The following is a 27,810-nucleotide window of genomic DNA, read 5'->3' on the forward strand; positions in this document are numbered from 1 at the left end:
CATTAAGAAATTTGCTTAATATGTTTTAAAGGATTAATTTCACTGCATGTGCATTGACATTTAAGAAATGATGAGACGGAATAACAATAAAATAAAAATTAATACATTTTAGAAAGGGGAAATTCAATAAATTTGGAAAATATTGGAAAATTAGACTGGGGAAACAGGCCTAAGGAAAAAAGAAGTTTAAGAGAAGAAGTTTAAGGAAGAGTCCTACGTATAAGGGATAACTAATTAGAAGGAAAAAAGGAGAGAGAACCAGGGAAGGCTATCAAAAACAAAAAGAAATAGTTTTCTAAGGACATGATTAATACTAGAATAGAAAAATATTGGTTGGTCACCCGAGTAGGAAATCCAGTCACTCACTTTTCTAGGGGGGGCCTTAGGGACTAGGAAAGTCATCTGCAATCCAGTGGATGCTGTGATTTATTCCAGAGGCAGGAGCGCGCGGGTCAGCCTGGGATGGGGTGGGCGAGGGAAGCACCAGCGGCATGGGATGAGGTCCTGGATGCGGAAGCGGGTTGAGGATGGCTCCTGTGTGGAAACGAGAGCAAAAGAAGAGCTGGGAAATACAGAGCAGGCAGCTGAAGTTAGCAAAATATTGGAATAAATCACTGAAGGTTTTGTACCACCCTGGGGAAGGGGCGTTGCTGGCTAGAAAATCGGTTTGTAGGCTCGTGGCGGATGAGCGCAGAATAATCACTCGTCTTAACTTTGGTGGGTCTTAGCTAGAGCCCTCAACCCGCTTTTGACCAGGCTTGTCCCCACGCGCGGGGTGGGCTCAGCGCCCCTCGCAGCACCCCGGCGGCACGCGGCTCTGGGGCAACTTCTCCGGGATGCTACTTGTCACCGGCACCACCAAACCCCTGAAGCTGAGGCCACGCAACGGTTCTCCGCAAGGGGCGGCTTCCCGCACACGCTGCCTCTGCAAACTTTTCCTCTGCGCCCGAGGTTTAGGTGATGAATCTTAAATTCTGAGCTTTAGAAAGAAGAAAAAGAAAAAAAAGTCAGGACTTGAGAGCAAAGTAAAACCACCAATAAAACTGGATCAAATCAACTAAATATTTGAGTTGGCAGAATGTTAAATATAGAAAGACATTTTTTCCCTCGTTGAAAGATAATTAGAATTTTATATTTTTTTGCAGTTTGCACAGCATCTGTTCAGCAGAGGAGCAATCTTGATTGCAGCTTCTGAATGTAATAATGATAATAATTAGCAATTTATTGGTCTTGATAGTGACACAGTCTTGCTTTTAATGCTGTTTGGTTCTGTACTGCAAGTGTCATTTCTTTCTTCACATTTTAGGTACTGTTGAAAACAAAGTCTACATTTACTATGAGTTTATAGTTTCCAATGTAAGTACTTTTTTAAAGGATCTTATTTCATTTCCAATTTTAATCGACAATATCATCTTCTCCATCCTTAATCTCCTGTAATATTTACTGAGAAGCAAAGTATTTGACAAAGGCAAAGAAGTGTCTTTTTCAAAATATTGTCATTTAACAACTGTGATGTAAATCTTACATTTGGCTTTTCTTCTCCTAATTAATTTATTAACAAAAGAACCCCTGTTTCCTTTCACATCATAAACTCAGCAGCAATGTTTACTGAGCAAGAGAGCTGTAAAGCAACAGCGGCAGTTAAAACAGAGTAATAAAGGAGATGAACATCATGTTCATGAGTCTCAAAAAATTGAAAAATTCCTTGTATATTGTAAAAATTGACCTGAAAGTCTCCAATGAGTGAGAGGAAGATCTAGACCAGAAAATGTCTGAATCTGCTTCATRTTTTTGTTGTTGTTGTTGTTTTTGTTTTTAACTGAAGTTGCCTATATAGAGCAGSGTGAAGTCCAGATAGCTTTTCTATTCAATATTGCCTGGAGACTTTATATTATAAGGATTCCAAGTAAGAAGATACATATTTTTTGTATAATAATAATATCTGCTAGAAGTATTCTTTTCCCTTGCCATGAAATACCAGGGCAAACATTGAGGGAGAAAACATAGGGACAGGGAAAGGGAAGCATGGGAATAGAAGTGGGAAGGTCACGATTTTTATTTTCTTAAAGCATATAACTGGTAATACTCTGGATGTGAAACCTCACTTAATATYGGAGCTTGGAAGCAGTGTAGCCACTTCATCAGTTGACTGTAACTATGTTGGCTTCCTGTGAAGGAAAGTTAATGTAAATTTTCATGTGGACAGTAGTAAGAAAAAGGAGCCCGAAACACAAGTCTGAAGCATATTATAAATAAGGCAGTGAGCATTCTTCTGTCATTTAAGTGACAGCAACAAACAGGGCAATAATTAACATGGCAAGGAAAGGGTGTTGCCTTACTTTATACAACACTATTAAGAGTTAATTAGAAAAATGTTTTTTTTTTGACAATATAATGGGATTATTATATTATTTTTTCAGAATGTTCTACAAATGAATGTTATAAACAACGGTTACACTGATCCAAACAACTTGGTGTTTGAAGAAATCAAAATATTGGGGTTGCTGCAGGAACCAACGCAAGTCACTGTAACTCAGGACAACGTTGTGCAAAGTTCTTCCCACAATATCACCTACGATCCTTCAGTCAAGGTACGTAAAAATAGAAAACCTGAAGCAGAACATCTCTGGAGTTGTATCATCACCTTTATTTTATATATTGCAAAGGATAATATTCAGCACTATTGTGGATCCCACAGCATACGCGATGTATTTTATTACAGAATAAAAGTGCAGTTGCAGTCACCTCCCCTGTATAGACCGCACGTCTCAGTTTTGCTCAGCGCAACACGATGTTTTCTTAGGCACTTGTTCATGTAGCTGCATTTGACTTGCAAGGGGAGRAAGAGCTTTATGATTTTATTTGATAAAAAGAGGGTAAATAATATTTACATTTTAAATGATACTTTGAGCATTGATTGTAAAACAAAATCGAGTGTGGGTTTTTAAACCTCATTTCTTAGTTTATACTGCATTTCTCAGGGTGAATACAGAGTGGCAGCAACCTCACGGTTGTGCTAAGCAGGCAAACACGCTGCTGCAGGTGGGAAATTTTCATAAACCACACTACAAATAGTGCTTGGAACTTGCATTATACACTATCTTTAATTATTATAAACACCTGAGTTACCTGTTGTCTCAGTTACTGAATCAGCATCAAAGTATTTAAACTTTTTCTGACYACTTWCATTTAAGTTAAAGTTAAAAGGCTACGGAGGTGTGCACTTATCTTCATTCCTTGTGYCCTTCCAAGGGAGTCRTGGGATCAGCTRCATATTTTAAGTTCTTGATTTTTCAGATCTTTTGTGCAAGAATTTCAGTTCACGGMTTTGTAAAAACGAGAATACATTAAATGTCCCAAGACACTTTTCTGTGAGTTGCCGTGTGGGAAAACGTTGTCGTTCCTGAGGACCTGCATCCCTACAGACTGAAGGAAGGACTGATGGGAGGCAGGATTTAACACCTGGTTATTGTTTGATATTTACAGGTTGCTCGTATAACAGGACTTCAGCTTCAGCTGGGAAGATCATACCGGCTACAATGGAATCAAGAATCTGGCGTCAACGAAAGATATGATTGCTACCCCAGCCCCAACGCGACGAAAGAAAAGTGTGAGCAGCTCGGCTGYGTCTGGAACGTAAGCAAAAACGCTGCCTCCGAACCGAAGGAGAAAGGAGGAGTTTAGGAGTCATAGCTTTCTCTGGGATTTGTTACAGTGGAAAGGGTAGTCTGGCAGATTTGTCCATCTGCCAGACTCCTTAAAAAAAGGAGGACAGTCACCAGCCGSCCTATATTAGCCGATTTTATTTACTTCGTTGAAACTAGGGCAGTTTGGGACAGCTTAAGTTCTTCCACAGTGCATTAAAAATAGAGGGATAGTGTGTTATTTTTTGAACGACGGTAACAGATAATATCAGAGTTATAAAAAGTAGAACAGCCTTGAGATCACTGTCTTCAAACAACTCTTCTGCTTCGCTGGACCTGGGGCCTGCAAAGCTTTGCCGCTTCCTCTCACATTCATGTTCACTCAAACGCATTTTTATTAAAGCTGATTCCTCTGGATCACAGTTTGAGAAGAAATCCTTGAACCCCAGGGAAGTTTTCACCCATATATGAACTTAATTGTTTGTATCTCTGTCTACGAGCTATATCCAGATCAGCAGACCTGACATGAAGTTCTTTATGACATATTTTTATTTCTGGACGTCCTAGGGCTATAAGCACATGTCAGCAAAGAGCCCTGGAAGGCATGAACTTCAGGGGGCCCCTCCGTCCACATTGCCTTACCTCATGATTATAGAAATCTAAATGTCAAAGCTCAGAACGCGGGTTAGAAGTCCAAAATCCTCTATTAGCCACTCCTGAAACGACAATAGCTGAAACGGTTGCGGGACTTTCCTAAATTTGTTGCGCTATTAGAAATATTTTTGTGATTTTGGATATTTGGAAATGCCTCTTCATGTGAAATTAAACTGGTCAAGCTATGGACTGGATGTATTTTAAACACTTGCTCAAGCTGAAAGGTGCTTTGAATTTGGTCATAACAGATGAATAAATATTCATTAGGAATTAAGATGTGATTAGCAGGCATAGTTCCATATGAACAACTAGACAGGATTGATGGTGAGTATCCAGAGGTGGAAGGCTAACACATTAACCTGCATCAGCTCGTCTAACCTCAGAACAACTGGTTCGAGTGTTTATGCTCAATTACAGCAGGAAGCTGAAAGTAATTTTGATCTTGCTGTCAGGAGATCTTAGATAAATAGGCTGTAATTCTCAATGGATATTTTAAACCCATTTTTAAACGGGTATATTCATATTCATATGAATAAAGACATATAAAAGCTGATGAAAAGCTCTCATCCGACACTGCCTGAATATCTAATGAGTTTTGGGCACATCCTCGTGAAGGCATCCAAAAGGCCAGAGAACTATGAGATTAGGAGGGAAGAAGTTTTAGGATGCCAGCAGACCAGGCCTAAAGATTTTTGTGTGGCATTGAGCTGAAGATCACAACTATATTGAACAGAAATCAATCAATCAGCCCAGTGTGAGGATCCAGTTTCCCAGCCCGACTATTTGTATAGCCTTGACTGAGCTGTTTAATCATACCGCAGTCGGTACAGGGATCAGTGGGTTCAGTACTGCTTCTTTATTGTTCACAAATAGCGTTAAGCTTTTTTCACAAAACTTTACCTTAAATAGCTGTAAAATAGAAATTGGAAACTTTGGAATTCTTGCTGATGATTAAAGAAAACACAGCAGGCCGACACGGTTCACTGACCTGCAACGTATCTCCCCTTGCAGGAAGTCATCTCAGACGCGGATGTTCCGTCCTGCTATTACAGCGCCGACAACGCTTACGCTGTCGATCAAGTCGAATACACCGCAGGCGGTCTGGCAGCTACCCTCGTCCTCAACAGCGTCAATACCAAAGCTTACGAGAATTCAACCTTACCGATTGGTACTCTTCGCTTGGAGGTGAAATATCACGACAACAACATGCTGCAATTTAAGGTACTGTCACCCTGGAATTTCTAGGAGTTTGTTTTGCCCTACTGGTCAAAATAGTTTTATTTATGGAAATTACATAGCTTTTAGTCAATTTTGTACTATATGAATAGCAGCACTCTTGCCTAAACGGGTTTCTTCTTCCAACAAAATAGTTGTTATTGTTCTTGTTTTGGAATTTTGTACTAGCTTTTACAATGTAATTACTGAATCAAAGGTCAATGCATACAGGTAACATCAGTCACAAACTCTGGAACTAAAAACATTTTATTACTATACAGGTGCAATTATCAGTAAGTGTTATTATGATTATAATGTTATTTTTTGTGTTAATCATTCTACATACGTTATAAAAATTTTAATAAGTTATTGTTTATACTATAATTTTTTACTATGTATTTAATAATATTATAATGAATTGGATGCATTATTAAAATGATCAGGCATCAAGTCTTGAATTAACTTGTGACAACAGAGTGAATGTGAATACAGAAAACTTTAAAAAGAATCTCTGAAAGCTGGCTAAAAGATTAATCAAAAAGATGAACCATACATTTATATATATATATATATATATATATATATATATATATATATAAATCAGTATACTTAAATAATTAAACAAGCCATTCCTGAGCCAGAATAAATCCATAAGTTTTTTTTTTTCTTTTTTCCAACCCAAATATTTTGAAGGAATTAGAGAACAACTGCATATTGAAAGAAAATGCTCATCACAGCAAATTTATTCAATGATTTTCTGTATTTGTTTTAACTAAATCAGATTTCTATCATTATTGGTAAGATTTCAAACAATTCTCCGTGTCAGACTGGGAGTTTGCCAGTCTCTAGGAGCATTTCTATCAGTCTATGACAAATGCAAGAAACAGTGCTGGAACTATTATCTTCAAGTCTTGAAAACGTAACTRCTGCTAGTGTAAGCTATGTGCTTATAGATGAACACTGAAATGAATTAATTTTCCATTCGCAGATTTACGATTACCAAAACAAACGATACGAGGTTCCAGTACCGCTGAACCTCCCCAGCAGCCCCACGAGCACCGCTGAGGACCGACTCTACGAAGTGTCCGTTCACAGTAAACCCTTCGGGTTACAGATTCGGCGCAAAAGCACGGGCACAGTTATGTAAGCCCCATTCCATGGATTTTTGTCAGCTATTTACGGGTCAAACCACTTGCTTGTGAATTATGTTTAAATGCCATAAGACGAGTTTTTGCATGCTGCCCACATAACAGCTATGCCTGGCAAGCACTAGACCCTGCRCCAGCGGGGTTTGCTTGGCTATTACACACGTATGAGAATATTGACCCAGGGGAAGGACTGAAAGAGAAAAAGAGTAGCCTCAAAATGCGACTATCAGCTAAACATGGTGATGAAAAGCGGTATATGCTTGTTTTCATTTTCCTCTTTCCCTTTAGCTGGGATTCTCAGCTACCCACCTTCACCTTCAGTGACATGTTCATTCAGATTTCCACCCGCTTGGCATCGCAATATATATATGGCTTTGGTGAGACCGAACATACCATGTTTCGGCGTAACATGAGCTGGCATACCTGGGGCTTATTCACGAGAGACCAGCCTCCGACCGTAAGTGGAAACAGAGCTGGACTTGGTTTTTTCTCTATTTGGCTTCTTTTTGCTTCGTATCAGCCTGTGTTGACTGGCTATTGGGATCTGTTGTCCAAGGCAAAATGTGTCTGTGGCCCACAGCTCAGACCTCGACACCATCAATGTTTCCCTACTTAAGGATCCCACGTGACTCTTGGGGCTTTTTAGTCCTCTCTTATGAGTACAGGGGTCAATATTAGTGATCRATGAACCTAATCAACATGGGTGTTCAGCAGGAGTTTAAAGTCAGCTGGCACTGGGCACATTTATTGGCTTTGGTCATACTTATTGAGGCTTACAATTTATCCAAATTGTCCACTGTGTCTCAGTGGCAATGGTCTTCTCTAAGCCTATTTTTAATTTGTGACCATCAAGCCCAGTGTGGAGCTCAGCGCTCAAGTTGGATGTCGGATGACAAAAAAAGGCTCAGAAAAAACAGTTCATTGCTGCTTTTTTATGCTTCTCTGCCAATTATTCTGAAAGCTAGATGCGAGTCAGGAAAAYTCACAACTTTGGGATCAAATTAATACTTACGGAGGTAAATCAGCCATCTCATGTCTATGGGCATGCTTGTGTAATTTTCTACAAGATAACGTTTGCGATTTGCAGGGGATTACCAGCAAAATAGTGGTTGTTTATTACAGCTATAATTTCCAGTTTAAGTTTCGATACCTCTTTGAGTAAGTGAAAAATAACAGAATGTCACCAGCATGCCTCAGTCGCAGTGACACTGCTACTGTTTGAAGAGAAGGGAAAGCTTTGTCCGGAGGAAGCTCTTTCACATCAGCAGTTCTCAAAGGCCGTAGTGCATTTGCTTTCCTGCCCCCTTGAGCAGTCTGAACAGGACGGACCTCAAAATGTGAAGCTGAAAATGATTCTTGGTGGGAACGTTAGTATTTACCCACAGTATGACGTTGAACTTCTTGCTGTGTGTTTGGCAGTTGTCTCTGATCATTTACTAACTTTAGTAGTAGATGTAAGCAAGGGAATGCTCACGATGTACTTCTGTTGCAGTACAAGTTGAATTCCTATGGTTTTCACCCGTTTTATATGGCTCTTGAAGAAGACGGCAATGCCCACGGAGTTCTCTTGCTGAACAGCAATGCGATGGGTAAGACGCCCTTCCCCGCGCTTCCTCAGCCTGTCTCATTTTACGTTCAGCTCCGGGCGTTCATTCCCTCCCTTCGCTTGCCCCCTTTCAGACGTGACCTTCCAGCCCACTCCGGCTCTGACGTACCGCACAATCGGAGGGATCCTGGACTTCTACATGGTTTTGGGCCCAACACCGGAGCGCGTTGTTCAGGAATACACTGCGGTAGGCGTCGTGTTCTATTACAAACTGAAGCTGTCTTTTTTTGGTTTTAATTTTGTTTTCTATTTGTTACAAATATTCCTTCTTATTCCCAGCTGATCGGCCGACCGGTCATGCCACCCTACTGGTCCTTGGGATTCCAGCTGTGCCGCTACGGGTACAGGAACGACTCGGAAATCGCCGAGCTGGTGACGGCGATGAAGGCAGCCGGCATTCCCTATGTACGCGGTAGCAGCTCACGCTTGCACTGGTGCTTGAACCTCTGGCTTCAGAGTATTAACTGACATTAAAAAAGTATGCAGTTTCTGTGTACATTTACGTACATGTACATACACATGCATACAAATCCAGGACTTTTTTCTCTAGCATGTAACATTTCTAYCCTCCAAATAAATATGGTAGTGAAAGCTTCATTTCATCCTGGACTAGCTGATAGGTTGTGTGAGGATATAATAACCTTAGCTTAAAGCTACAGCTAACTGCAATTCCACATTTCAAAAATTCAGTAGCTTACTTAATTTGGCATATGTTCTATAAGCATATATTTAGAAAAAAAAATTTTTTTTTTTTAATTGCAGGATGTTCAATACTCAGATATTGATTATATGGAACGGCAATTGGACTTCACTATTGGCTCACGCTTCGCTGGATTACCGGCTCTAATTAACAAAATAAAACAAGAAGGAATGAGATTCATCCTTATCCTGGTCAGTTTTGAATTCCAGTTTTAAACTGAAATATATCATTGCTGAATGCAGAACATATTTAATAGCATTTCTGGKTTTTTTTGAGCATAAGGGTAAAATTGCATCCCCTTTAATTTTAGGATCCAGCCATCTCTGGAAAYGAAACCGATTACCCCCCCTACACAAGAGGTGTGCAGAAGGATGTCTTCATMAAATGGCCCAATACCAATGACATTATATTTTCAAAGGTAATTCATTCTTAAAATGTTGATAACAGCAGAGGCATATTCTATACAAGTAAGTAAGATGCCAGCCTAGACTTCAGTGCTACCTACAGGAGGAAAGACTTCTAATATTATATTCATTCCTGAATGTAGACGACACATTAAATAACTGCTACAAACTGAATTGTTTTCAGTTTGTGGTGTCATTGGTGTATGCAGCAGTGATGCATGGTTTTATCTGTCGGCTGTTGGTACTCATTTGATATTTAATTTGGTTTGATGATTTCAATTTTTTTTTGTCCCATTAGGTCTGGCCGTTTCTTCCCAACGTACAAATTAATGAGTCGCTGCCTGAGCAAACCCAAATAGCGGTAAATGTTGATACGGTTTGGTTATTGACACAAAYATAGAGGGGGAAGCACATTAATTAAGGAAAACAGTAGCAAACCAGTGGATACAGTGCACTCTAAAGAATCAGAYGCAGAAATTGGCTATAGCCTTTCTACCACAGATAGCAAACAAGTGCATTTTATTTATTTTTTTATTTTACAAATTCCAATATTTTAATATTGGTGTGTTTTCAGTGCTGTATCTATGTTTTACTTTCCTACTGCTCGTACAGCTCTACGGAGCACACGTCGCTTTCCCAGATTTCTTCCGCAATTCCACAGCTGAATGGTGGAAGCAGGAAATCGCAGAATGCTACAACAACCCCACCGACGCCTCCAGAAGCCTGAAGTTTGATGGCCTGTGGATCGTAAGTGTAAAAATGTGTTCCATTTCTGAGAGGTTTTGGCATCTTTTTATCATAAGATATTTTCTAAACACCTTGAAAGCCAATAAATATAATCCCTTGCAATTGTAATGCCTCTGAGGAAGTAAGCATACAGGTTAATATAGTATGAAAGGTCTACCAAAGAGTAAAATACCCTTTTTTTTGTTACTAGCACCATTTTTTCTCAATTGAAACATTTCACTTTCTATGTCTATGAAATCCTCCTTATTTACTTTTGACCTTCATAATACTTGTTTTGCAATGATGTCACTCTTCTGTTAGCTGCTAAAGTGCATGATTTTTTCACAGCACGAGACAATTTTTTTACAATTACTAATTCTGCAAGACAGAAGGAGTTAGATAAGAGGTTTAGCTTGTTACTTCAATAAAATGAACTTGCAATAGCTGCAGAAGCTCCTAAATATTAATATTTTGCTATGTAAACCCCAGAAACATCTAGACATCCAGCAAAATGTTTAATAATTTTCTGTAATGCTAACTCTGGTTTGCTATTGCAATCGGAGAGCCACAGGCACTGAGGWCAAAAGTAATAATTACAAAGCTCAGAGATTTTAGCAGTTTGTGCATCTCTATCTAGCTCCATCATCTTCTGTATTGATTTCAATTTTACGCATAGGAAAAGCTGTCCTTTCTAGTGAATATGACTGATAAAGACAGAGTTTGTAAAATTAAAGCCCAGTACCTTCAAATAATCTCCTGGGATGAGACACTCTGCTATCTAGGAAATGAGGTAGTCAGAATCTGCCTATTAAGGGAGTTTCTCATCAGAAAAATTACTTGTTAAACAGTAGTTTTACACTGACCGAGAAAGAAATGCAGTACGTAGCCCTGAAAATCAGAGTTCTCCAGTTCAGTTAATTTACTCAGTCAGCCTGCTAAAAGAGAAAATTAAATATTTAGGGCACAATCTGAAATAGCTGAAAGGAGCTAATTGACCAGATTTCCATAGAATTTATTCATCCAGCTCCCTTAGGCTCCTTGGAAAAAAAAAAAAGAACCACAGCCTTACGCTAGAGAGCAGCACCCCCAGCCCCGCGCCAGAGCTGCCAGCTTCTGCTAGCGTACGCCCTGCGCCAGGGACCCTGAAGCATCCAGACTCAGCTGAACTGAACAGCGCAACCATTAAGCCCTAGCGCTGGCTATCCTGGGAGAAAACGCTCTTCTGTCCTTTCTTCTTTTTCCCCAAGTACGAACTGTGAACGTATAAGGAGAAACGCAGACCGGCAGACTCAAGTTGCAGCTGCAAGCGTTCCCGAGGACTTTTACTGTGCTACTTTTTTTTTGCAATTTAGTATTTAAATGAGTTTTGTGTGACTGAAACAAATACAGTCAGTTTTTCCTCTGTATTTCTAGGACATGAATGAACCTGCCGCCTTTATGAATGGTGCCATTGGCGGCTGTAGAGATAACCACCTAAATTTCCCACCATATATACCTCGTAAGTCTGATCACTGCTTAAAACAGTCTTTGGTCGTTCTGGTTAATAAATCATTTCTTTCATGGTGTACGTGGCATAAATGCCTGAAGTTAAGTATAGGAATAAATAACTGAACTCCTAACTAAAACTGGCCCTTTTCGGACATTATGAGCACACTTAACTTCCATCTATTTCAGGAGCAAAAGTAACTACATGGCATTTTTTAAAAACAAAGTGATCATCTTCGGCTAGTTGCCTGCATATGGATTTTGACGCCTATCTAGATACTTGGCTTTAGGCATGGTAAAGAACGTAGCTTTCAGCGTTCTCAGACAAATAATGTAATCAATGATTAAAAATTCACAAAATATCCTTGTGCTTCCTCTCATTAGCAGTTATCTATGTGTAAAAATATAAGGCCTAATTTGAGGAATGCCCTTGAAATACTTAGCTTTCTTGGCTTGGCTTTGCTAAAGTACGGGTGCGTGGTAGTACTAACTGGTAATGCTTCATTAAAGTTTCATTAGAGTACTCCTGTTGCTTAATTCTGTCTTTAGTTACTACGAATCGTTTCTCAGGATTTGTCAGAAAGTTAATATTCAGTGATAGACCTTTTCTCCCAGTTTTCTGTTTATACAGATGATTTGGCAGTGTTTACAAAGCGCTGCAATGTTTTCTGAATTGGGATATACCCTGTTCACTCTTTGAGCCTCTTCAGTAAGAGCAGTTATAACTGATCTGTTAATGCACTTGCAGACCCAGATACCTACACAGGAATATCAGGAAAAATCCATTTCAGAAAACTTGGCATATTATTTTTATAATAATAAATAAATGGCTGTATATATGCATAAAAGAAAGTGAATGCCAAAAGAGATTATGAAAACTAGCAAAAAGTAACTCATTTAAATTATTATTGAATGTTAATTATTAAAATACAAGCATTTTCATTCCCTTTCCATTAGAYTTAGGATATCGGTCAGATGGGTTAACTGTCAAAACTCCATGCATGGAAGGGCAGCAGCATCTTCCGGACGATACCCCAGTGAGACACTACGATGTCCACAGTCTGTACGGATGGTCCCAAACAAAACCTACCCTTGAGTAAGTTGGATTTTTACGCTTGCTCGCTATTTCCAAAATACGTTGCCAATGAACACCCCATGTCCGTATTCTTGACGACCAAAACTTTCATCACGTCACTTAACTTGTGACAAATTCTCATCCTAACACCTTCAGTTCTTCAGTTGAGTCGAGAGCGGAGTTTGCTGTTAAAAGGGTAGCGGAGCGGAAGATGGTCTACCCAAGTCTGATGTTGAGGGAATTTATTTCTCACCTAGCTGGGGAGCTGTTCTTCATCTACCCGTTCGAATGGCTTCATCCGTGTAAATGCTATGTTGTGCAAGCTTAATTGCTGACCGTTTTATGAAATGAGATGGTCACAGCGCTATTTCTAACACAGTTTAATTTGGATGTAATTACTTGCCATCGACTGTTTTCTTGTCCCAACACATTCAAACACAACGTGCTGATTTTCAGCAGAGGTTTCTATTACGAGACAGCAAGCGAGGCCACCCCGGGGCAATGCTCCGCCTGGTAAACAGCATCAGTCCATCAAAAGAAAGCACTCTGCTACGCAGTTACACGACGAGAGCGAGAACAGTTCTGAACATCTTGATCGGCTGTTAAGAAAATTACTTAATGATAGTCTCAAGTAATTACTGTAATTAAAATATAAAATACTTTTTGTTTCTAGGTAGTGCTATGATACCTGTTTTATTTACAGTGTTGTCATTGTTTTAGCCTCATATCAAGTGAGGGAAAATGGATATAGTATTTAAATATAGGATACAATGCAGACATTCTTAAATTACTGTGGTTAAATTAAATTGAGCAGTGCTGAAAAAGGAAAACAGTGACTTTTTACATGCAAGTTGYGTGCTTATGCGCACAGGCCTTATGGTTTTCCCTTTAAGAACTTATTTTCGCAGTTCCAAGACAAACTTCATTATATGTTCCTTACTGAATAGTATCCTAGCCTATTTCAGATAACGTCTGATCTAATGATAACGTATCGATGTTGTTTCATTTCCAATTCAATGAGTAAGCAAGGAGCAGTATTTCTTTATAGGTCTTAACGACCTTAAAGCCCTTGGTAACTCTGATATTACCATAAGGCAAGAAAATCCCAAGGCTGCTTGAACTGCGTTGCGGCCGGCGCGGCTGCCGCGTTGGGCAGCGTGCCCCTGCGTCGCTGCCAGGCAGGGCGCTCGCGAAACCGCTGACGGCACAGGAGCCCCTGCCTGGTGCTTACGCCAGCAGCCGAATCAAAGGCCATTTGGGTCTTGTAAGTAGACAAGAATACAACGCTACGAGGAATAGTGTCACCTCTTCTGAGCATTAAGCGTGAACTTGAATGTAGGGAAATATTTTCGTCTGTTTTAAGAGGTACCATGCCAGAAAGAACTACGCTAAATTCCGCACTTCATGCAAACATTGTCACACTTGACACATGCAGAAAACCCTTCTTAGAAAAATCAGCTCCCCATTTATTCTTCCGTGCTAACCACAGGAGTAACTGTGTACCTAAAGAAATGTTGTTATAATAATTTATTCTAATTCTAAACCATCCGAGTAGGAAGAGCATGTGCAGGCAAACCTGCACGAGCACGTACCCTGCGTGTGCACAGCCACGTTTCACAGACCTTGACACCATTTCAGTTCTCTGCCACTTACTTAGAGGCGGCTTCTTCATATTGGCTTCACGTCACTCTTTGGCAACGAGGCTTTTGCGCAGACATGAAAGCCAGAACCCTTAAAAGTGAATACAGTAACTGTTTTGAGGTAAAACGGGGCTTTGGGATGTAAGCAGCTGCTATTGCCGTACGCTCAGTCCTGCAGCAGAGCGCTGGGACCCTGCGTCAGCAAAACGCTTAGGCCACGCTCATCCTTGAGCAGCTCTGCGCAGGACCTACGCTTTCTTCACACTTCAAACGTTAGTTGCAATTTCCAAAGCATTGTTTAAGAAGGGTAAACCAAGCAAAGGCTGAAAATGCTTGATAATATATTACCAAGAAATAAAAGATACTAGAAAACTTACTGTTTATCTTGGAAGAACTAATTACAGTACATTAGTCTAGTTTAATTACTATGGTAATTTAAGTGACTTGTGTATTTTTGCTGTAATTATAGTGTCACTTAAGCTGCAAATCCTGTAGAAAAAATAAATAAATAGTGCCTTATTGAAGCAGCTGTTAAAGCAATTATTGTGGAGATATCGTTAGAGAGCAGCGCAATTTAATCAGTGTAGCTTTTTAACTAGTATTTCAGTCTAGTATTTTTCTGTAATGATTCACAGTGTGTGTGCACAGTTGCAGAGGAGTTCTAGGAAATCAGCCCGGTAATGCATCTACTCCAGTCGCATAACACCGAGCAGCAACATATGCCTCCGAGAAAGGCGCCGAGCCTTCGGCTGAGCAATTAGGAAGCAGCAATTGCTCCTGCCTCCGCTTCTTCTTTTTCTTTTTTTTGGCTTAAAGACTCTTTGGTTACCTTTTTAAGTATTTTGTGGCAATGACTAAGGCTTTCCTTGAGAAAATGAACTATTTTCTTCCGTTCGCACACTTGGGTCGCTAATTTGGGGAAGAGAAATAGGGCTCTGGCGCAGTACACTGCAAAGGTGGCTGACCCCCGGTCTCAATGTCTTTCGCTTCCGAGAAAGCCAAATGAGATCAGCCCAAAGGTTAGCTAATGCCGGGACATGTCACGTCAATGGCTTTCTTCTTCGCTGTGAGGGCCTTCACCTGCTCAGAGCAAAAAATGTCTGGTTTGATATGATTACTTCTAGACAAATCCATATTGGCCATTTCATATTGATTTCATATCATCTCGTGTTCTGGTTTTTTTTTGAGATAATTAGAAATCTATGGCTTATTTTTTGTTCCAGTAACTTTTTGGCAACTAAAGTTAAGCTGACAGCTCTCATATCCTTGGTACCTCTATTTTCCCCCGTATTATCTTCTTGGTCTGAGTTTCGTTAAGACTATTTTCAACTGTTGCTGCAAATTTTCAGGTATGGCCTGGACCACATCGCATTACCCTTAAAAAAAAAAAAAAAGGTGCAAGTTGGTCTGCATTCCTATTTTCCCAAACAGTAATTAGCCTTAACTGGAAATCTCTATTTTAGCACCTCCTGTTTTATCAATTCTTACACTTAATTCTTGGTTGCTGCGTATGTGAATCACGGTGAATTGCAACACCAAACACACCTCGACTGCAGGTGTGCCTACTGGTGCTCACAGCAGCAGCACAACTGCATTTGCTATCAAAATAAAAGCCACTACGTTTGTGTTCAGAGAAGACTCCTATGTAATGATGTTTTAAACTATTTCCGTTCTCCTGTGACTGGTTTCTCGGTCGGTTTTCACCGCCAGGGCTCTGCAGAGCGTCACCAAAGAGCGTGGCATCGTCATCAGCCGGTCGACTTACCCCAGCAGTGGCCGCTGGGCAGGACACTGGCTCGGGGATAACACCGCCGCTTGGGATCAGCTCACTAAATCGATTATCGGTACGTGAAGGGAAAGGCTCTGTAACCAATTTATGCTGCGCAGTAATCTCTTCTCCTTGATCTCCTCGCTTTTAGTAGCCATGTGGTTTTAGCTGAAAGAGGCTATTCAGTTTGGCGCTCGAGTTGGCGCTGGGACTGGTCCCCTTGCAGCCGGGGTGCCGCCGCTGCCACTCGCTTCACGGCTCCCTGGTCCTTCTGCAGCAGAAACACGTGACGTATTGGAGAAACCGTGAAACTTTCTTCTCATTCGGGATTGTAATACGTATCATCTGTGCAACCATTAAGCATACTAAAGGGAAAAAAAGAAGTTGCTAATGTCGAATTATTTTTTCCTTGCAGGCATGATGGAGTTCAGTCTCTTTGGAATATCCTACGTAAGCTAATGAGTTTATACCTTATATTTACTTACCCTTACGGCATACGGGAATTTACAGTACTCCAGCTGGATTTTTTTTTTTTTGAACTTTCAGACAGGAGCAGACATCTGCGGCTTCTTCACGGACTCGGAGTACGAGCTGTGCCTTCGCTGGATGCAGCTGGGGGCGTTYTACCCCTACTCCAGGAACCACAACGAGAAGGGGACACGGGTGAGACGCGGTCTGCCAGCGCTCGGGCCCCCCGCGGCGCACGCGTAGGGAGCAGCCAGCACCCTGCACCAAAAACACACCGTCCAAGCAAAACCGAACACGTTTGGTTATGGCCGGATAAATAACTGTCTTCCTTTTCAGGCTAGCTCTCCTGCAAGCCTGCTTGGTGACAGACCACTTCGAGCAAGCATATTCTGTTTGCTTGCATGGATGCAAGCTCCTACGTATTTCCCCTATGTGCCGTTTTTACTTAAACACATGACACCCACTAGACTAAAATAGCCCCCTTCCGCGGCAAGGCGCGCTTAAAGGAGCAAGGCTGACCTTAGTGCTCGCATCCCTAATTGCTTCTAATTATACGGCAAATGAGCACACGGGGCAGTGTAATAAGGTTCTTGAGTGAGTACCCGAACCTTCTGCACTTTGCACATTTGCCACCATCAGATATTGTATTTCTTTTAAGAATAAAGGAAAATAATTACCTAAATGTAGGGCTGTGCTGGCTAAGGACTATATTATAGAAAGCTGTAAAACAAGATAACTAGGAAAAAAAAAATTTGAAACAGCACTTATACTCCAGTTAGAGCTTCAGGTCTAGCAGAGTAGAGCTATTTATATGGCATATATCTAATGGATTAAAGTCTCCTTTTAAAAAACAGTGTGCTTTATCTTGCAGCAGCACACTTTTCGATAGGACTTTTAAAGCCTTTAAAAATGCAGATTCAGGGTTATCATAGTGCTTCCAGTCTTACCCAATTTGCCAAGGTATTGTTCAATACATTTAATAAAGATTGGAAGTGCTCCCTGACATCAGTCATTAGTGCTTCGCTCTCTTTCTGCAAGTCCTGAGTGCTGCCCTGCAGAAAAGAAGGATAATAAATTATGTACACCCAACTGTGTCACGCCTTCGGGAGAGTTTGCATTAAACATTTTTTACAATACTCCCCCTAGGTTTTTCTCACCTTCCTCCTTTCTAGTTCCCCTGCTTAGAGCTGACAGTGACACCTACTGTTTTCACTGTCACTCAGTTGTTAATTAAGCAATAAATAAAGGTGCTCTTGGAGGACGTGGAGTTTGCAAGAGCCTACAGAGATTTCCTCAGCAATGTTCTGCTATGTCGATTTTGATGCACATTTGACAATCGCTGCTACTAACAGAGTATATGATTTTATCAGCGAAACACAAAATGAAAAAAAAAGATGCTAACTTATTATAAATATTAGCAAATTCTTTGACCCTTTTTTTCCAGCTCTTCAAAACAAAATAATCCAGTTGGAATAACAACAGTGTCCTCTCTTTCAGAGGCAAGACCCTGTTTCCTGGAACTCAACATTTGAACAGGTTTCCAGGCATGTACTGAATATCAGATATACCCTGTTACCCTACTTCTACACACTCATGTATGAAGCCCATGCCCACGGAAGCACCGTGATCCGCCCTGTCCTCCACGAGTAAGTGTGATTCCTTGCTTCTCCGTTCCTCATGAATTTCCACTAAATCTTCATAAAATTTCCATAATTAGGAAAATTATAAAAATTATATTCATAAAGTTTTCCATTACTTATACCAATTTGCATGAGATGATTCAGCATATGAGCTTTCACTACCAAGCCACACTTTCACAGCACTAGTTCTCCATCTCATACTACGCCAAACTGAGCACTCGTTATCTAGGATTAATATATAAATTCTAAAGCTCATCTTTAGCCTCTTTGGAGGTAAGCAACAACAAAGCGCTATCTGGTGCGGGAGATATGCAGAATCAAAAAGCAAATGTTGCAAAAGTAGCAGAAATAAAAATGAGGAAATAGTAGATTCAGTTTCTGACAAAAAGTCTCAAGTAAGGACCAGTTTGGAAAAGGTTACTACCCAATGTCTAATAACGTTTTTGTTACCTTGCAGGTTTGTGGAAGACAGAACAACGTGGGAAATATATAAACAGTTTCTCTGGGGACCTGCACTGCTCATCAGCCCTGTACTGGAGCAAGTAAGTCTTTAAATGCTTAAGTGTATATGAAAATATTAGAAGTCACTTTTGCTAAACACCACTTTTTGCTTTAATATACCTAAAACGTCTATGTTTAATTCCAGAATGCTGTAACCGTGAATGCTTACTTTCCCAATGCCCGCTGGTATGATTACCACACAGTAAGTTATCTAAAAAATTATGTACTATACGCGTTCTTCCTAACGCTGCCTAGACGCCAGCAGGGTGGGCCGGGAGCGGTGGCGAAGCGAGAACCCACTTTCCCTGTTTTACAAAGAGGCGCAGTATGAGCTGCTCGCGATGCAGCAATCGCATCTTCTTAGCTGCTTTCTTACAAAAGTCATCGGTTCCTTTTAATGTAATAATGTTTAACGTGGCCACAGTGATGGTAAATTAAAAGGTGGAATAACGCCTTTAATTCCAAGTGCTTCCATTGACTTTTTTCACCCTCGAATGTTATGCATAATATCTTTGCTAAGAATGCTGGAGTGGAGAACGACGAAACACTTTTAGCTGCATCAGCCTTTCCCAGAAACTACGAAAAGACCTGGAAGAAGGAATAACAGGCATCAAAAGTCACTTAATTTATCACTAGTTAGTATTTCACCTGGCTGATCCCTTTGGTTCAGCCACTCGCAGCTAGGGTCAGGTCATTCTTTTACAGAGGCAGAATTTCACATTTTATCTTAAAAGTATTAGGTAGTTACTCCTGAATCAAAAAAAGGATTTGCAATAACATCTTTTTATAAAAGAATTAATTAGGCTTGCAGAAAATAGTGAATATATTTATAACTCGATGAGCATGTCATTCTAAAAAGTGTAAAATGAGGGCAATTCAATAGAAGACTATCTTTTGTTTTATTTTTTCATAATTAGGATGAACTTACTGGCTTCAGGGGAGAATTCAGAACGTTATCAGCTCCTTTGGAACACATCAACCTTCATATCCGAGGAGGTTACGTCCTCGCTTGGCAAAGGCCTGCTAATACAACTTTTTACAGGTATGATAAGATTAACTGAAAAATTAAAATTCAGTTTTTCTTTTTTTCTTTCTTTCTTTTTTTTTAAGGTAGATCTTTAATTCCTGGTATGGAGAATAAACTGCATATTAATTAGACAGTGACAGCATTGTTCTGGATTCCTAGGTTCAACCTGTGAAAAATATAATTTTCTGGTTTAACGTACACCATGCTCAGAAGTATCTCCCATTTTATATAAATTAGCAATCGTGAGAAAAGCTATGCATATGATAGCACCWTAGCTTTCCTTCTTATGGACCCCGTTAAATTTAATATTATGGACTCAGGAAGACTAGTGTCAGAGATAAATTGAGTTGCAAACAATATTTGTAAAACAAATTGTAATATCTGAGCAAGATAAAATGCAGTTGCCTGAGGAAGTTAAGGAAAAATTAATCTGTTTTTTATAGCCGAAAAAACCCAATGGGACTTACTGTTGCTTTGAACGACAGTCAGCTTGCACACGGACAGCTTTATTGGGATGATGGGGTTCGCATTAGTAAGTATCATGGATGTTTCTTGCTTTCATAAAAAACCTTCTTGCTGTGATGGTGGCTAAGCCCTGGTCCAGGTTGCCCAGAGAGATCATGGAGTGTCCATTCTTGGAGATATTCAACACCCAGGACATGGTCTGGGGCGCCCTGCTCTAGGTGACCTCGCTTGAAYGGGGGGGTTGGACCAGGCAATCTCCAGAGGCCCYTTCTGACCCCAGCGATTCTGCGATTCTGTGTTTTTTTCCAAAGAGCTTCAATCCGCTTCTTCTGGATTCAACTGCTGTTCTTGTGAGGGTTCTCCAAGCCCTGCAGCTATCCTATAGTCAGTGGTGGCACGTATACATTGACACTCAAAAGAAACAGTCCAATTATAAAACCTTCAGGTTAAAACAAAGAAAATAAGACTAGGAGCTGGTAAGAAATGAGACAAATTACAGTAGTTCATGAAAGACAAATAATGCTAAATAGCTAATTAAGGAACTGTCCTATTGCTCCAGTTTTTGCGCTTTCTTATAATAACACATTTGTCAATGTGGAAACTCCAGACTATAAGAAACCACATTACTTAGCCACCACTTTGAAAAACAAGTGATGGTTGTTGCTTCTCCTTCAGAAGTCCCCTTTAAGCTTTAACTAATTTGCTCAGCATTAATAAATTTAAATTGTCTTCAGATAAGACATACTTAGATGTCTCTTRTCCTTTATATCCAGAGCGTATTATCCTTGTAATGACTATAAACTGCCACCTGAGATTACTAGAAGTAATGCATGAAATTGTGTTATTTAGCATAATGACGTGTAGGGAAGCTTCCAGGATGCCATTAGCGTATTTTGAGGTGCTTCACATACATCATGGCCTGTTATCACTGGAATTTAGAAATGACGGCTATGTTTATGGCAGTTCAATGATAAATGAAATTAGCATAGATTACAAGGTGCTCTTCACCAGGATCTCCGTGATCTGTTTTCTACAGTGCAGAAAGGCAAGAGCCTACAATGCCGCTGGTTATCAGCACTACTTGGAGTTCATTTAGGACCGAATAATGGGATTGGTAAAATATACAACAGTGATTTCAAAGCATCATCATCATCTATCATGATAATGTGTAATTGGCTGATGAATAGAGCTGGACGGGGGAAATCACTCCCATGCCTTCTTCAGCGAGAAACATTTTTCTCCGGCTGGTCTTAGCATCCTTGATCTTCCTAATGCTGTTTGCTCGCCTTCTTTTGTAGCTTGCCTCTAAACCTTCCTTAGAGCCTTTGTTCCCACACGAACAGCGYGCAGTCCAACAGGACTGCGTGTCGTGGCTGAAAGCAGGGCTTATGAAAATACAGACCTGTGCTCTGTTTGTATACAGACATACTGTATGCATGTATACGGTATATCAACACAACTCGTGGACTGAAATTTTAAAAATATATTAACTGACGTGGATAGCAAATACATTTTACTTTATTCTTTCTTTTTAACAGATGCTTATGAAGATGGTGCATATCTGCTAACATCATTTACTGCTAATCAGGTATGCAATGTTAACTCTGTTTTTGAATAATCACTTTGGATGATTATTGTTATATTTTTAACCACAGGTATTTTCATTTTGGATTTTTTAATGTTTAGAAATCCCACCATAACATTAATTCTTGGTAATAGGCATTTATCCAGGCGCGTGAAGACTGTTGTGGGTCTATAACTTGATTTAAAAATTTCTTTGGGATTGCAATCACATATATTAGCATATACTAGAARAACAAACTCATTTTGCATTATTCATATTGGTATATACCAGGGCAACTTAATTTACTTCAGTGGGGTTCTTCCATAACCATGCATGTTCACATTAAGTGGCTGGCCCAGACCAAAACCTCCAAGGCAGATGTTGGTCCAGATTCTCTGTGTGGGTGTAGGCCTCTAATACGACAGTAGGTCTATAGCTTAACGGCCGACTGATAAGAATCGTAGACATTTACATTTGTAATTTTTTCTGGTATATATGAAGAAACTGAGGAGTGTTTTGTGCTCAAGATTGAATACAATGTAACTAATAAGACTGCATTAAGAACAAATTTAAAAATGATTCCGAAAATATCTACTTTAGCCTATTGTTAAATATGGTATATATTTATGGTATTATTTCTGATATAATTCTGAAAATACAAGTTTATTTCATAAATGATTTTTATAAAATGAAAGCACGTATCAATGCAGAAATCAGATAAATATAAGACTAATGGTATTATTTTGCCAGCTGCATATTCAGTGTCACTTTTGCAGATAATTTGCTAGCATCTATTTAAATGAATACATTCTAGATCATCAGCTCATGCATATTTTAAAGCTATGCAGTTAAACACATATATATGTCACAAAGTTTACTGCTTCAGACTAGAAAAATATATTAAATATATCTGGCCTGCGACTACAGCCACAGCTAGATCCAGGAGAGCTCTTTTAAATTCCCAAAGAAAAGCGAGCAAGCTGTCTTCGCAGCCGCGCTGCCCGCCCCGGGAGCGCAGAGGTAGGCGAGAAGAGCCGCGCCGGGAGAGCCAGCCCTGGCTGAGCGAGGAGGAAGCTCGGGGGAACGTGCAGGACGACTGCTTTTGACCCTGGCTTGCAGCCGCAGGCAGCTAACATCCGGCAAAGATGCCCCCCTTTTCTCAAGGAGGGGCTCTTAAAATTCTTCTTTTAAAATGCAGAAGCTTAAGCAAAGAGTAGTTAGTCAGCTACCGAGCTTTGCACGGGAATACCCACGCGGGCGCTCTGCCAGGCCCCGTCCTCCTCGCCGCTCTCCAGCGTGCTCTTCTCCCCACGCCACCGCTCGGAAAAGAAAAGCTCACGGGGCCAAAATAAGAGGCACTTGGGTTCGTAGCTCATTTGCCCCTGTTCACTGCAGTGCTTGTTTATTTTATTTTCAATTAAAAACAAAAATACTAGTTTTGGGAGGAGGAAGGAGAATACGTGGTCACTGGCAAACGCAGAAGAAAGCACTTTCTAAAACTACAAGGAGGAGGGAACTGTACCTGCTCCTGGAGAGTCCTACTCACACGCTCGCATCGATTATAAACTAAGTTTAGGATTACGGGTTATAAACCTGAATTCCTGTTCTTCAGGCAGTCTAGAACATGTACATTGAAGTCAATGAACAGCAGTGTTTATTACAAGTGTTGGCATTTCTAAGATGTCACTTTTTAATTTTTAGTAGGACCAGTTGAATATTCAGAATTAAATTAGACTGTAATTATATGGACTATCAATTTAAAAGAGATGCTTTTTATATGGCAATAGAAAATAAACTTTGTTTCTTTAGTTTTCCAGGGTGCCATAATGTGTTATCTCCTTTCTTCTTTTTTAATTTTGTCTTTGTCAAATAATTGGATTGCTGAGGAATATTTTGCTAATATTCACTATTAGCAGTTGCAAGGAGATTACAAAATAAATACACATTTTTCTGCTCTTACAGAAAGCTGGTAAGGAAAAGCCTAATTAAAGAGGTCCTGAATCAACCAATAATGAAAAATGCGCACACTAAAATAAATACCCTCTCTACTAGTGCATTAAATATGCATAATTATATCGTATCACATTTCCACAGAAGCCCATATGGGATCTGAACCAGCAAACACCCTCTCGGGGCACCTGGCATGACATTGTCCTTCTGGAGACCTAGTAGAATTGGGTACAACCAGTTCGACCCCAAATCACAACTGCTCATCCAGGAAATGCTTCTCCCAGTTCACACTTATATTTGGTTAGGTCTGAAAGGCAGAGGTTTGCAGTCCCGCCTAAATTTTTCTGCATCAGTAAAAGACAATTAGACAAAAATTGAGTAAAAAGACACCTGACCAGCTCGGAAATGCAAGCCTAAGGCACTGTTATCTCGTGTCTGCTGACACACAGCCCTCTTCCCTTCCCTGCCCCTTCCCTCCCGGGGCCCAACAGCCCTGGGAGACACTTCTCCACTAGGGAATCAGTGACCCTCCTACAGGGCTCGAGCACGAGCAGAGGAATCTGTCCCCTGGATCCGGCCGCTCTGGAAGCAACGCAGAATGAGGGTCCGTTCAGAAAAACTGGAGGTTTGCAGAATTATGGAAACCTGTCTGTTAATCCTTTCCTATGCTGCAAAATTCACAACAGATAAATGTGGGCAGGGACTCAGCACCCTGCCCGCAGCAGAGGAGTCTGCACAGAAATGAGAGGGGACCTGCGAGGGCAAGGCTAGATATACGAGGGTGTGTGTGCGCGCGTGTATATATATATACACACACACACACATATATATGCATATATGTATATATATTTGTTCCCCCGGGAAGCGATGGAGGCCACGCATCACCCAAGCGTCAGGCAAAGACATGGCAGAGCCCAGGATCCAGCCAGATTACCAACRGAAAGGGAATCAAAGCCTTCAGCATTTGTCAAATAAATAACAACACACAGATAATTAAAATAAATTAGAATGAGTGGAAAAAAGTGTAACGCTCAAACGGGCTGAAAAAAGCTTACTCTGCCGTGTAGCAGCCTAATGACAATCTCTGACCACTTCTTTTCTTCTCTTCTCTTCTTGTCCTTTCAGAACGTTTTGGAGATCAGCGTCGTGCACCACGGTTACGCTGACCCAAACAACTTAATGTTTACTGACGTCAAAATCCTGGGAGTGAGCACAAGCGTTCAGCAGGTGACGGTCATGCAGAAGGGGGAAGCGATTGCCTCCGGGCACAACGTGAACTACAACGGCACGCAGCAGGTGAGCGGGCTCCACGGCCCCTGGGCACCAGCGAGCAGCCAGACACGTGAGCTACGGGCAGCTAACGCTTCTAGCGAACATTGCTTAACGTGCAGGAGCAGCGTGCAGCACGCGCAGCCCAGCGTTTCAGCGTAGGAATGACTGTGGAGGAACCCAGACCTTCCCTGACTGTGAAAAATCGGAGGATTTTGCTTCTTGTTTGGTTTTCACTCCTTCTAATAGCTCACTCGCAACCAGTGGGATGTGAGGGAAGGAAAAGCCACTACAAGTGTTTTCCGAGTCTCTACATGACCCTGGTGTTGTCAGTCTTGTCTGACAACTGTTTCGCTTCCCAGCCCCAGTTGCCGATCACCATTTCACCATTCCTCCTCCTGCCGTGTCAGGTTTGGGCTGTAGGCAATTCCACACGGGCTTCCTACATGTAGCCGTCAGATCTGAGGTCTTCTGCGCTTACTGGCAGAGCGTCTGCTAAGGTCGGGGCGCCAGCATCTCGATCCACGTGGTCCGTGCTCGTCCCGCGCGTYGCTTTGCGCTCCGCCACGTTGTGGGTCCTGAGGCAGGTAGTGCTGTCGGCTTTCCGGCAGTGAGGCAGCCCCATCTCACCTACTTCTGGTATCTTATGACCCCTTCTACAAAAGTCAGTTTTCCAAATGCGCAATTGAATTAAAATGTTTTCCACAATTTATTATTATTATTTCTTTTGAATAAAAGGAACCTCACTTCTAAAAGGGCCTCTGAATGCAAGGGGAGGGAAGGGACCAGAGCCTCATGATCTGAAATCCCAAATCTATGTCACTTAAGTTCATAGAGATACCACCACCAGGGAAAGAGGAATAAATTCTTGTGATCTAAAATGAGAATCCACTATATTTGATATCGAGTGCAGAAAAGCAGTGTATCCTGAAAGGGCGGAGGTACTCACTGCTTGTTTGTTTGTTTGTTTTTTCCAAAGGTCCTGTTAATCACCGATCTTACACTTGAATTAGGCAAAGACTACACGCTGCAATGGAGCTAAGAGGTCTGCGGAGTAACACCAGCCACATCTCTGAATTTTCTCATTGTTTTTAAAACCATCCTTCAATTTTCATACTGCCTCTTTGACATCCTAAAGTACTTTGTACTATAAAAACGTTAGCTATAGTCAGTTTATATTAAGGTATTTTGTGTAAAAAAAGGCACGTTTCAGTATGGTTCAAGGCTAACTGCAATCTCTCCATGGAATGCAGAATTTGTGCCTTAAACATTATGACACTTCAGTATGACTTCATCTTTCAAAACTTAAAACTGAACGTAAAAGGCTGTGTTTTCCCTAAGTAGAAGTTCTGGCTGCCTTCATGCTCATTAAATTTTATAAAAAAGTTACAGTTGGCATTAACTGCATGTGTTTGGGGCCATAATTCTACCCGTATTTAGCTTCCATCTTAATTTTAATTGTGCCATACAAGCTGCTACTACTACTGAGAAGTATTTAAGGGAGACAAATGGAAATGTTTTCAGATAACTGATTTAGCATGAAATGTTGTTGTTGTTGTTGATCTATACAACACTAAGGTACCTGCAAAAGTCACTTGAAGTTTTTTGTATGACCTTAGGCAGGCATTTGTGTTCTCCAATGTTTTGATCTGAAGTTGTAAAATTAAACTTGAAGGTTCAAGGTTAACTAATAAATGTTTTAATTTCACTGAAGAAAATACTGTTGTATGTTTACTATAATAGTATCATGTTAAAGATTTTTTTGTATCCCAAGAGAGCAGCATATGATCCAAACAGATTGGTAAAGCATATTTTCAATTAAATTTGATGGGAATAAACTCCTGTCAGAAGTAGTAGTAATCTCTAGTGACTGTGCTTAAAAACCATTTAAATGCTTCCTCTCTGCTTTAAAACTTTATAGTAAAACAGTTAAGTAGCCAACATCTCATAGATGGATCACTGTAATTATAGGGTAGAATTTATTAAAACTTCACAATAAAGTAGGGAAATTGGAAAGCCAGAAAAAATTGATCATTTAGGATAAAATTCACCATGCTGACAAATATTTTTCTCCAAAGGAACACAAGACACTTTTTCCTTTTGTGCTAGTGATGGCTGACTGTGTTAAGTGAGCTGAGTGCAAGTGTCACATCGCTGCAGAGACGGGACGTGCAGATTACTGAGCTGTTTGACCCTTCCTTATGTTATGTCCTATCCCTTTGCGCCCACCTGACTGAGGTATGAAATATTTGGCACAGTCGAAGGCTTCCAAGAGCTTATTTTCATCTTTTTTTTTAATTAGTAATTTTATTTGGGGGACCTCATCATCCCATTTTCCTGGCTTTGTGAGGTCTTGTCACAAAGCTCAGTGTGTCAGCTGAACTCGACACATTTCAACAGGCATCAGCCACATAGGAAGGTTTTTACTGAATCCCCAGTATAATAATTCATGAAGAACTCATTCAGGCTGTAAGAAATCACAGCTTCAAGCATGCATCAGCTGCCCTGGGGAGATGCTTCCCTCTGTGTCTCTTCCAAAGGGCCCAGGAAAGGAGCATCCCTTCCTGTAGTTTGTACAAGCACATGGAGTTGAGCAGAGCGTCCACAGCTTCCTCCTTAAATATTTATGCAGCATCACTGTCCTTAACTGGAGACAAAGGAAGCTGCATACTGAACTCGCTGACATTTTTCTCAGGTTGAGTAATATCTCTTCATGCAGTTCTTCTCTTTGGGTCAGATCCTGACATGTGCTGTGTAACATCTCACTCTGCAGGATGTCCCATTAAAGTTCAATGAGCCTTGTTGAGTAGTGAGATAGTTTTCAACAGAATTAAATGAGCAGCAAAAAACATACTACATGT

The 27,810-nt window shown here is 40.6% G+C and overlaps 1 protein-coding gene across 1 annotated transcript in view; it reads left to right on the forward strand.

Moving 5' to 3' along the window:
• Positions 1-25,991, forward strand: part of SI (sucrase-isomaltase) — a 55,569-nt gene extending 29,578 nt beyond the window's left edge. Inside the window, exons 22-47 of the mRNA XM_026061302.1 lie at positions 1,307-1,356; positions 2,421-2,591; positions 3,487-3,636; positions 5,310-5,519; positions 6,502-6,656; positions 6,950-7,118; positions 8,154-8,250; positions 8,342-8,454; positions 8,547-8,672; positions 9,030-9,158; positions 9,278-9,385; positions 9,670-9,732; positions 9,984-10,118; positions 11,511-11,595; positions 12,540-12,678; positions 16,008-16,141; positions 16,481-16,515; positions 16,612-16,728; positions 18,031-18,179; positions 18,631-18,715; positions 18,820-18,876; positions 19,592-19,716; positions 20,145-20,233; positions 21,705-21,754; positions 24,806-24,976; positions 25,929-25,991. Of these exons, the coding sequence (XP_025917087.1) occupies positions 1,307-1,356; positions 2,421-2,591; positions 3,487-3,636; positions 5,310-5,519; positions 6,502-6,656; positions 6,950-7,118; positions 8,154-8,250; positions 8,342-8,454; positions 8,547-8,672; positions 9,030-9,158; positions 9,278-9,385; positions 9,670-9,732; positions 9,984-10,118; positions 11,511-11,595; positions 12,540-12,678; positions 16,008-16,141; positions 16,481-16,515; positions 16,612-16,728; positions 18,031-18,179; positions 18,631-18,715; positions 18,820-18,876; positions 19,592-19,716; positions 20,145-20,233; positions 21,705-21,754; positions 24,806-24,976; positions 25,929-25,991 (2,975 nt within the window). The remainder of the gene's footprint in view (positions 1-1,306; positions 1,357-2,420; positions 2,592-3,486; positions 3,637-5,309; positions 5,520-6,501; positions 6,657-6,949; positions 7,119-8,153; positions 8,251-8,341; positions 8,455-8,546; positions 8,673-9,029; positions 9,159-9,277; positions 9,386-9,669; positions 9,733-9,983; positions 10,119-11,510; positions 11,596-12,539; positions 12,679-16,007; positions 16,142-16,480; positions 16,516-16,611; positions 16,729-18,030; positions 18,180-18,630; positions 18,716-18,819; positions 18,877-19,591; positions 19,717-20,144; positions 20,234-21,704; positions 21,755-24,805; positions 24,977-25,928) is intronic.
• The last annotated feature ends 1,819 nt before the right edge of the window (positions 25,992-27,810 follow it).

Source organism: Apteryx rowi, unplaced genomic scaffold (assembly GCF_003343035.1).
Source record: "Apteryx rowi isolate R43461 unplaced genomic scaffold, aptRow1 scaffold_10, whole genome shotgun sequence".
Classification (NCBI taxonomy): Eukaryota; Metazoa; Chordata; class Aves; order Apterygiformes; family Apterygidae; genus Apteryx; species Apteryx rowi.